The sequence below is a fragment of the Juglans regia genome, chromosome 3 (assembly GCF_001411555.2).
Source record: "Juglans regia cultivar Chandler chromosome 3, Walnut 2.0, whole genome shotgun sequence".
NCBI classification, from domain to species: Eukaryota; Viridiplantae; Streptophyta; class Magnoliopsida; order Fagales; family Juglandaceae; genus Juglans; species Juglans regia.
Genome location: NC_049903.1, coordinates 8,586,760 through 8,597,438, shown reverse-complemented (window position 1 = coordinate 8,597,438; position 10,679 = coordinate 8,586,760). Strand labels below are relative to the sequence as shown.

The window sequence follows — 10,679 nt, the reverse complement described above, 5'->3', positions numbered from 1 at the left end:
AAATTTATTCAAATGATCCCAGTATCAGAACCATGCAAAACTTGTACAAAACTATATATATATATATATATATTGATACTGAAACAGTGAAACTTGGTAAAAACAGGAGGAAATATATATGTCTGTCGAAAGTCCATATAAAAGAAATGCATATTTTTATAAGATTTTGTGTAAGTTTTCAAAATATCAAATTCTTGCATGCACCCGGGCTTTGACTTCTTTCAGTTGTGAATGTATAATTTGTAGTTGGTTTGATCTTAAGAGGATTAATTTTGACATGACTGACCTACATATTATATATAAATATATATATATATATATATGTACACACACACGCTTTGGAAACCCAACTCATGTGGTCAATGAATATCATCTCTTAATTTCTTCTATCTAATGGTTCTTTTTTCTTTTCTTTTCTTTTTTTCCTTTATTCCTAATCAAGCATGCTTATCATAAATATGAAAATATTACAATTTGATAGAGGGAGGGTCATTGCCGCTATCAATATACAAAATACAAGTAGGTAGATTCTCTAAGAGTATGCTACCAAAAACAAGGTTGGTTGCTATCTACTGTACTATTGAGTATACACATCGATTTTGAGATCGATCAATTTTTTTAACGCTCCAATCATTTCGATTTTATAATACATGAACTATGTGTTAAATAATTGGATTTATCTACCAAACTGGAACTTCACCATGTATAGCTGATATCACAAGCCGGGCATCGCCTTCCATAATTGTTAACCTTTTCTAAGTGTTATGCCATCTTTATTGCAAGCAATGCTACATAAGCTTCTGCAAAGCCTGGATTTGTAGCATATTTTTTGCTATACAGATTTCTACAATGTTACCGTCTGAGTCTCAAATTACAGCTGAAGACGTAAAGAAAGAGTCTCTTACTATTGCATCAAATGATATACTAGTTTGATTTCTCGATGGGGCTTGCCATTTCAACATTTGCTGAGATTTTAACTTTCTTTTCCATGCTTGTAGATTTTCTTGGTAGGAAAAATCCAATTGTTCCTTTGCCTTCTTTAGAGAAAAAACGGATTGGTTGTGGACAATGTCATTGTGTTCTCCAAATAAAATCTAACATTAAAACTGCAAAAATTTGGAAATGATGTTTTTCTTGAGAATTTAATCCCAATCTAGACTCTGGGTTGATGATAATCAGTATCCACTCTTGCATTGAAATAATCAGCAGTAAAGAGAGATTTAAAGGCCAGTTGCTTTGGCTCCAAAAAATTCTGGTAATTGGACATTCAATGAAAAGATGGAGTATTGTTTCTTCTTGTTCATGGTACAAAGGGCAGTTAATAGAAGGGATATTTCGAATAAAACTCTTCAATATTCCTCTAGTTGGAATTATGTTTCATATAATTTTCCAAACGAGAAACTTGTGGCAGTCATGAATCTTTAGCTTCCAGATTTTTTCAATTGATGGACTAGGGAAATTTGACAAATGTTTATTGGAAAATTTTGCTACAATATGGTAAGTTGTTTTGACAGTAAACTTTCCATTCTGGCTATTTATCCAAATCCGAAAATCAATTCTTTGGTTGTTATAAGGCAATGAGATTTTTTGAATTTTCCTAATGCTATCTTGCTCGAAAAGAGTTAGCATTTTCTGGGTGTTCCAAGAGTGGGTTTTTGGATTGATCAGATCAGAGACTCTCATAGATGAAGAGGTTTCACTATTTTGGCTCAGATGGTTTGGCCAAAAATTTTCTTAAGCTAGGATCTAGGGATCTAACCACACTTTAACTGATATCCCATTAAAAATTTGAAAGCATGTACCTTTTGTTAGTAGCTCTCTTGTCTTCAAAATCTCTTTCTATAAACCATGAGTCTGTAGATTTTGGTGTTGCCTGCCAGAAAGAAGTTGCGTTTAGGTACTTTCTCGATAAAAGAGAATGCCACACGCTTGGATTTGTTTGACTCATTTCCCATCTCATTTTAGTTAGAAGTGCTAAGTTCATGTTTTCCATTAGCCTCAGGCCCAACCCCCTTCTTTTTTTGGTTGACAAATTGATTTCAAAGATTTCAAGTTCAGTTTATGCTTTTGATCTTTTGTTGTTTCCAACCAAAAATTTTTGAAGTTTGTATTTAACGATTTGAAGCCTAACTTTGGCAATAGATGGACTGAAATTTTATAAGAGGGGATTGTGCTTGCAACTGTTCTGATTAGCATTGTTTTTCCTGCCTGTGATAGTAATTTTCATTTCCACCCCTTCGATTTCTTGTTGATATTTTCCAGCAGTTCTTTATAGTTTTCTTTCTTTGATCTTCCAAAAGAGGTCAGGATTCCCAAGTACTTCATCCCGGATGATGATTGTTTGTATTGCATTTTCGTCAATATCTCAGTTTTTGTAGCTTGGTTGGTATTTCTGGTGATGTAAATTGAAGATTTTTTATTGTTGACTCTCTGACTTGACCAAGCATGGTATTTCTCTAGATTATCAATGAGTATTTGGGCATTACTCTCATTGGCTTTCTCAAATATGATTAAATCATCTGCAAAAAGTAAGTGAGATATTAGAGAGCAATTTCAGGTTAATTGAATGCCTTTAAAAGTTTCTTGTTGTTTTCGATCTGGCAATTAGTCTTGAGAGCACCTCTGTGTACAAAATGAAAAGAAATGGTAATATGGTGTCGCCTTATCTGAATCCTCTCTATGCTTTAAAAAATCCTCTGGGAGAAGTATTGTTGATAATTAGGATTGAGAAAGAGACTGGCATTACACATTCTTTGATCAAATTAATCCAATCCCCATTATACCCCAATATTACTTTCATCACGGCAAATAAGAAATCCCATTCAACGTAGTCGAAATTTTTTTCCATATCTAACTTGATTGTCAAGGGTTCAATATATAAGAAAATGACTTAAAATTTGCCATGATCTCATTATCAAGTTTTTTCTTTTAGCTGACAGGTTACGTATTTGAAACTTTGAATTAAGTCCTGATCCGATCGTTGGCTTGGGTTCAGAAATTAATAATTGCACGTTTTTTATGAAACTTGCTTTGATCTATATATCTATCTGTCTATTTCACTTTCGTATAAATTAACATGTTTCCAGTGGGCATTAATCGTCGTACGATCTTATATATGATTCCCGTGGGCTTCATTCTAACATTAGTACTTTTATCTTTTATATTCGTGTTAACAAGCAAAATCATGAAGATTATATATATATATATATATATATATAATGGATTTAATCTTCAACAAACTAAATTAATGAAAAGATTAATTTTGAGACAAAGACAGCACGATGAACCTTATGATTCAAGAAGAAATGGACGTGTTGCCTGTGCAAATTAACAAAGCACACGTGAAGTGAAGGAATGGACTTGAATCAAATTAAACCGAGCCAAGTCAAAGATTCCAATTACATATCCATGTTCACACTTGATCTGTTCGAATAGCTAGATGCCCTTTTTGATCCGTTTCACACTTCAAAAATTATATTATTTAGATCTCCATTACATATAATTTCCTTAATTTTTAGGTGAGGATTAGATTTTAATCTGAGATATGTACACGGAACAGGGTATCATCATTTGGTCAACCAACCACGCCGTTAGATTGCCACGAAAGAGAAATAGAGATGTATATAAATCTCAACCGACCTGCATGCCCTGGCCCCTTTCGTCTCTCTAAACGTAGTTTCTTGGAACCTACTTAACCGCCATGAACAGTACCCAAGTTTCCATCAAACACCTATAAATAGCCCGAACCTCTCCAGCTTTCAGATCTCTCTTTTCCCAGAGAAAAAACCCAGATTATATATCTACATATATATATATATAAATATAAGAAACAGAAAATGGGAAACTGCTGTAGACGTGAATCGAGGTCGATGGTATGGGCTGGTGATGACTGGGGCTCTCTCACGTCGAAGATCGACGAAGAAGCTGATCATCAAAACACTAATTACAACGTGGAAAGGCTGAGGCTTCTTGGTGAAAATGGAGATTTTGCTTTGTCTAATTCTCCGACTTCTACCGGTACTACTACGGGGGCTGCTACACGAGAGGTGAGGGTCAAGATCACAAAGAAGGAGCTGGAGGAGTTGGTGGGGAGAGTGGACGTGCGAGGTTTGTCTGCAAAACAGGTCTTGGCTCAGTTGATGGATGCTGCGGATCATATATACGATGAGGCGGAGCATGATCATCGGTCGTGGAGGCCGGCGCTGCAAAGTATTCCAGAGGTCAATTAATGATTCACTAAGTTCATCATGAACAAGATTGGAATCATGAGTATTTCTGTGTATCTGGAGAGAGAGCGAGAGAGAGAGAGAGAGAGAGAGAGAGATTGGAATGTATCATTATTTCTGTACATATTCGATGGAGTTCGATCTACGTAGTGGGCATTAACAGAGGCCAGCGTTGAATTAGTTTGATTAATTCTGATTTTTTTTTTTATGTAATAATTTAGTCTTTAATTAACCAAGCTACCTTTCTTGTGACATTTATTTGCTGCTTTGGGTTCAATCCCTTGCGTCTAAATTGGATTTATAAAACCAAAATTCTCACGATGCATGGTACGTCGATACTGTGATCATAACGATTTACTCTTTTCTCGGTCCATATATTTTCCAGCAGTCAATTAAAAAAAAAAAATTGGCGATGTGTATTTGTTTATGTGATCGATTCATATCTCGTTATTTTTGCAGAAGAAATGAAATAATTTGAAATTAATTAAAATTATAAATTAAATAAAATATTATTAGAATATATTTTTTTAATATTATTTTTATTTTAAAATTTTAAAAAATTTAATGGTTTAGTTTATTTTATATGTAAATTAATTTGATAGATAAGATCATATTAAATAAATTAAAATAATTATAAAAACAAAATAGAACTCAGATGCAGAATGCCAGAACGCGTACGTTTATTAATGATTTTTGACATTTTATATGAAAATAAAAATAATAGAGAGAATCTTCTAGACCTGAACTGGTCCAGATCAGAGGAGAGGAGGGTCAAGATCATCCTTGGGAATAGTACGTACTTGTGACTTTGTCTTTATTTTATCTTTTGCCTTTTCTTTTATTTATTTGTTTATTTACTTTCTAAGCGCGGATGCAATTTAACGACCAGTTTACAATTATGATAATAAAATTATTTTATAAAATTATAAAATATAGTTTACATCTCCTTTTTATTATCTTTTTAATTTTTTTTATTACCTAAGTTGTAATAAAAAAAATTCGGTACAGCCTTTTTAGAACATTTTAATTTGATTAGTTCAACATCGGCCTGGATAAGCTCGGAGAAGAAAGAAAAAATACACCATGATGACGGTCTATCACTTTTTGCGGGGGCTCAGATCATTAGACTAATCTTTAAAACTATCATTCTTTTAATATTATGATAATTAATATAATCTAATCTAACATGTTATATTGAAAAAGAACATGTAAAAAATATAAATTTATTATTAAAATCAAATTTATCTTCTACATTATTTTAAATATTTATTACAAACAAATCACAACTCACGTAACATTTCTCCACAAATAACTCATTTTAGTTACAATAATTTTATTAAATTGAAATAATAATGTGTAACATACTCCACTAAGTAAAGATCGACTAATTATATTTCTCCCCGCCTCTAATACATAAAGGAAGAGTATTTCCAGACGTTAATTTGAATTCAATTTTTCATACTTCAAATACTTGTGTAAAGGTGGAGTTACTCATCGTTACTTTCATGCCACTTGTATCCTGATATGTTGAAAAAATATTACGGTTAGAAATGACATGTACATTGGCTCATGTGTCTACTATCCAATCAGTAGAACTACAAGCCAAATAAACTTGGAGACTTCTGGTTACATATAGTTCATCGGTTCCAACGGAGTCAGTCTCATAAAGCACCATATGAGATTGTGGGTTAGACAATCTTTGTTGTTCATTGCCTTGATTTTTCCTCTTCTTATAGCGACACTTTTTGGCCAAGTGACCCGGTTTGTTACAGTTAAAACAAATGGGTCTCTTATCATCTTTGTTGATATAGAACTTTGGTTTCAAATTATTACCATAATTAGTTTTACCTTTATTGAATTTGGACTTCTGATGTAATGAGTTCTTATGTGTTTTATGACCTTTTACAATATTAGTTTTAGACTGAAAATCAGAAACCAATAATGGGACATGATCATTTTCCAAGTATTGTTCTTGAATCCTAATAATAGAGATCAAGGTTTCCATGATCATATATTCAGTCTTATATTTGAGAGATAGGCCAAAATTCTTTCATAAAAGAGGTAACTTATTTATTATACAAACAACTTGGAGACGCTCGATAATATACATTCCCCGTTAGTCCAATTCATGGTAAATGATAGTTAACTCATGGGCTTGCTCTACCACAGATTTAGAATCATCCATCTTAAAACTAAGAAATTGGCTTGTGGTGTACTTATCCATTTCGGCATTTTATACACCATATTTTTTATCAAGAGTATTCCAAATATCTTTGGCAGATTTAATGTGTAGGTAAACATAAAAAAGTATATCACTTAAATAATTTAAAATCTTATATCTACACAAATTATATTTTTCTGCATATGTTTGCAATTCAATAGTACGTGCGGGCTCATGTAAATTATCAGAAGGATGATCATTTTTAATAATAAAATATAATCCAAGTATTGTAAGAAAGATTTTCATCTTTTCTTGCCAACGCTTAAAGTTGACTCATCCAAATGTCTTGGGTGCAATAGGTTCATTTGAAATCATAGTGACAACCAATTAATTAGAACAAACCTCTAGTTTAACATAGAGAATTCTACTATAAGATTGTTGGTAAATATTTTGAAATATTTTGTAAACTAGAGAATATGTAAAATAATAAGAACAAATTAGAAAGAGAGAACTCGGTGTCAAGACACATTGTGATTGATGCTTTCCTTATATTAGATTTCGCCACCTCCAAATTTAAACATGCACTAAGTTTCTTGACAATCTACTCCCAAGATACAACAACGTCGGTTCCCTTTAATCTCCTCGTCAGTGCACACAAAAAGAGATTCTCGAACCCGATATAAAATAGCCAAAGCCCAAAGAAAAAAAGATAAAAAGAAAAAGAAAATGTTTCAATAGTTTTTGTAAGGAATTTGAAATCAATGAATTTGTAGGTGAGGTTCTCTATTTATAGAGAATGAAATGACACATGTGAAAAATCACAATTTATTTAAATGAAATGATACTTGTAAAAAGTCACATCATATAAATGAAATGGTACTAGTGAAAAGTCATATCATATAAATGAAATGGTACTTGTAAAAAGTCACAACTAAAATGAAGGAAAACTTTTAAGAAGTTACAACTTCTCAAATATTAGAGAATATATTGAAAATGTTTTTAATTCACCAAAGAACACGACCCTTTATTTGGTTGGCAAGCGGTTAAGATTTCTATCTCCAAAAAATATACATTAGTTCAAGTTACCATGATACATTTTCATTTAAATCTAGATAACCGAACCGATACATTATTTTTTACTTTACATCAAATATTTTAATCATTTATAAGTTTAAAAACCAACAACAACGTATAGGAATAAACTGTTAAATATCAAATAACTAATTCCACCTATTTCTATTAGTTTAACTTTTGACATAAGTGATGATTTGATATTGTATCATAGTAGCGTTCTTGGATTTAAACCCTAACTTTACTCTCTATTCTATTTATTTAAATATTCTACATGTTGGGCGGATGAATGTTAAGATTGTAATACAAATAATTATAAATGAAAAATGTTAAATGTACTTAAGAAAAACTTATTTCTTCCACATGTCAGTTATTGATACATTGAAAATCATAAAATTTAAAATTTAAAATTTCAATTTCAAAAGAAAAATAACAAAATGAGTGTTGTAAGTAAAATTGTAAGTACATGTAACACTACTAATTATAAATTAATCATTTTCTATCTACTTAAACTTTTAAGATAAGTGTTGATTCGACACAAAGTGCAACTAAAAGGATTTCAAGTACTCGAACCTAGCCCATTAGAGCATTAGTAATGGTGTAGGCAAAGGTAAATGTAAAATTTAACTAAAATCACATGTTTTATCATTTTTCTTTGCCATTCAAGAGCTATTTTCATATTAGATTATTCACCTATTAGTCAAAATAATAATAAAATATTATTTTTTAATAATAATAATATTTTTTCTATTTTTTTAATATTTTACAATTATACTAACCATGTGTTAATTAATAATTTAATTGTTAATTAAATTATTTTGTTGCCTTATGTTGAGTGAGAGTGAGTGGGAGGAGAGAGAAATAAGTGATAAAATAATCAATATATGGTAAACAATATCTATCCAAATATGTAGAGACACTAAGCAAAAAATTTATATTTGGATCTTCCAAGTAGATTTAATGGAGTTAGTTAAATATTGGTTTGGAATGGTATTTGCCTATACTATTGCTAGTGCTCTTACACCTTTGAACTTATTAGAGGTGATAAACGGTCAGTATGGACTGGAGAAACTGATCGGACCAATCATTTCAGACCGGATTGAGACTGAGATCAATTGGTCTCAATCCATGTCTTAGAGGACCAAAGTTTCAGTCCAATCCCGATCAAGGGTTTTTCCACCCCAGACCGAACTGGACTTGACCGAATGAAAAATAAATATAAAAAATATTTTATATATATTATTTATATAATAATTGTACAACTTATTATATAATTTTCATCCAACCTATCATCATTAACAATATAAAGTTTTAAATATTTTATAAACACTTGTTAATATTCTATCAATTAACTAATATATATTCTCAATTAGTTTTTTTTTTCCTCGGAAAGTAAGCATTTATAGATAAATTAACGGATACAAGACACAAGTTTGGTGGGGTGGGAGTCCGCTACAGTCTTCCCAAAACTAACACACATTACAACACAAAAGTAAAAACACAAAGGGGGTGATCGGAGCCAAAAAATTGATTTCCACCCAATTCCCTACAAGGGGAGACTGTGACGGTTTTTATATAGTCTAATGAACAGACTATTAAACTGCAGCTATAAGCCACAGTACAAAGGGGTGTGCTGCAACGTATTGGTCTGGACTGGCTGGAAGGAACTGTCACATCCAATTTCACTTGATCTTCGATTAGGGAAAGCGAGAACATAGTGTAGTGACAAAAAACTGAGACGAATCGTCGTGAGGGGCCACCACTGTCTTTGGTGGCATATGCAGTACACGCGCCACACTTGGAGAGGGTTGAAAGGACGGAACAGGAAGATCTGATGCCGGTGATCCCAACAGTGCTGCGCGTGGTGGCAGAAAGTTTCTGCAGGCGTGGCGGCGCGTGAAACTCACGTACAGCATAGACCGCGCGTGAGGTTTACGCGCCACTCGAATGGGCAGATTTCTTCTGCCGTCTTGAAGATCGGCACTTGGGACGGTTGATGGCGGGGTGCGTGTCGGACTTTGCTCGCCGGAAAGCAACATATCAACTAGTTTCGGTGCTACCGATAAAAAACTAACAAAAAAGTTAGGGAAAGAAAAATCTAAATAGAGACTAAGGTTGGCGAGGGAGGTGGGTGAAGCCAAAGCTTTAACCCCCCTCCTCCTAGCAAACGGATCAAACTCCTGGAGGCGACAATTTGTTTTCGGAAGCGAGAGAGAAAATGAGAGAAAAATAAGACTCCTGGAGGCATATAATATCAATTAGCTAATTATATAGTAGTTATATAAATTAATAATGTAATTTTGATATAATTTATTATTATTGACCATATAAAATATTTTTTTATTAAATTAGTTACATAAATCACATTAATAAATCACTTAATTTTAATTTAATAATTTTAATAAAAAAAATTTATTAATTGATTTAAAAAGAAAAAAATAATTAGGTCGGACCGGTCCAATCTCTATGGGTGTTTGGTCCAGTCTGATTCGAAAAAATGATGAATAAAAAATATTCAATCTATCGTCGAACCGGACTAAACAAACTGATTTGCACCCTTAAAGCTTGTAGACCTTGCTCCGGTGCCCAACCCACCGTGGGCGTGGAGTTGTGACCAGCCGGCAGCCAGAAATCCACCCATGACCATTTTTATTATATATCGTAGTTTCATAGCACATTCGTATATTATGTTCATGTAATTTTTTATTTAAGAATTATATTTTAAAAAATATATTTCAACTATCTTAAGAATCGTATTGTCCACGTATAACCAAAAACCTAAAATATTTCAAGATGTATTTAACATGCATTCGGTATTGTTTGTCACGTGGATAGAAAAAAATAACATTTTTCAATCATTTGCTTAAAATTATATTATCTAACATGAAATACATATCATAATATTGAAAAATACTAATATGCCCGATGTATTTGACGACGATAGTGTATTTGCATTTTTTTTATAATTATTTTTAAAAAATACGTAAATGAAGTACCAATCACTAGCGTTGGTCAAATACATCGGTTCCTATTGGAGGACCTCATAATATTAGTTGAGTTTGGATGTTGAAATGAGTTGAGTTGAATTGAGTTGAGTTGAGTCGATAAAATATTGTTAGAATATTATTTTTTAATATTATTATTATTTTAGGATTTGAAAAAGTTGAATTATTTATTATATTTTGTGTTGAAATTTGAAAAAATTGTAATGATGAATTGAG

General features: G+C 32.1%; 1 protein-coding gene across 1 annotated transcript; it reads left to right on the top strand.

The window, feature by feature from the left end:
• Positions 1–3,836: 3,836 nt before the first annotated feature.
• LOC108982886 lies at positions 3,837–4,229 on the top strand. The gene has a single exon (XM_018954356.1). It carries the CDS (start codon positions 3,837–3,839, stop codon positions 4,227–4,229), a length of 393 nt encoding a protein of 130 aa, XP_018809901.1.
• The last annotated feature ends 6,450 nt before the right edge of the window (positions 4,230–10,679 follow it).

Bases quoted from the DNA above. Each gene is read 5' to 3' on its own strand.
- LOC108982886 (XM_018954356.1), top strand. From the start codon at position 3,837: ATGGGAAACTGCTGTAGACGTGAATCGAGGTCGATGGTATGGGCTGGT.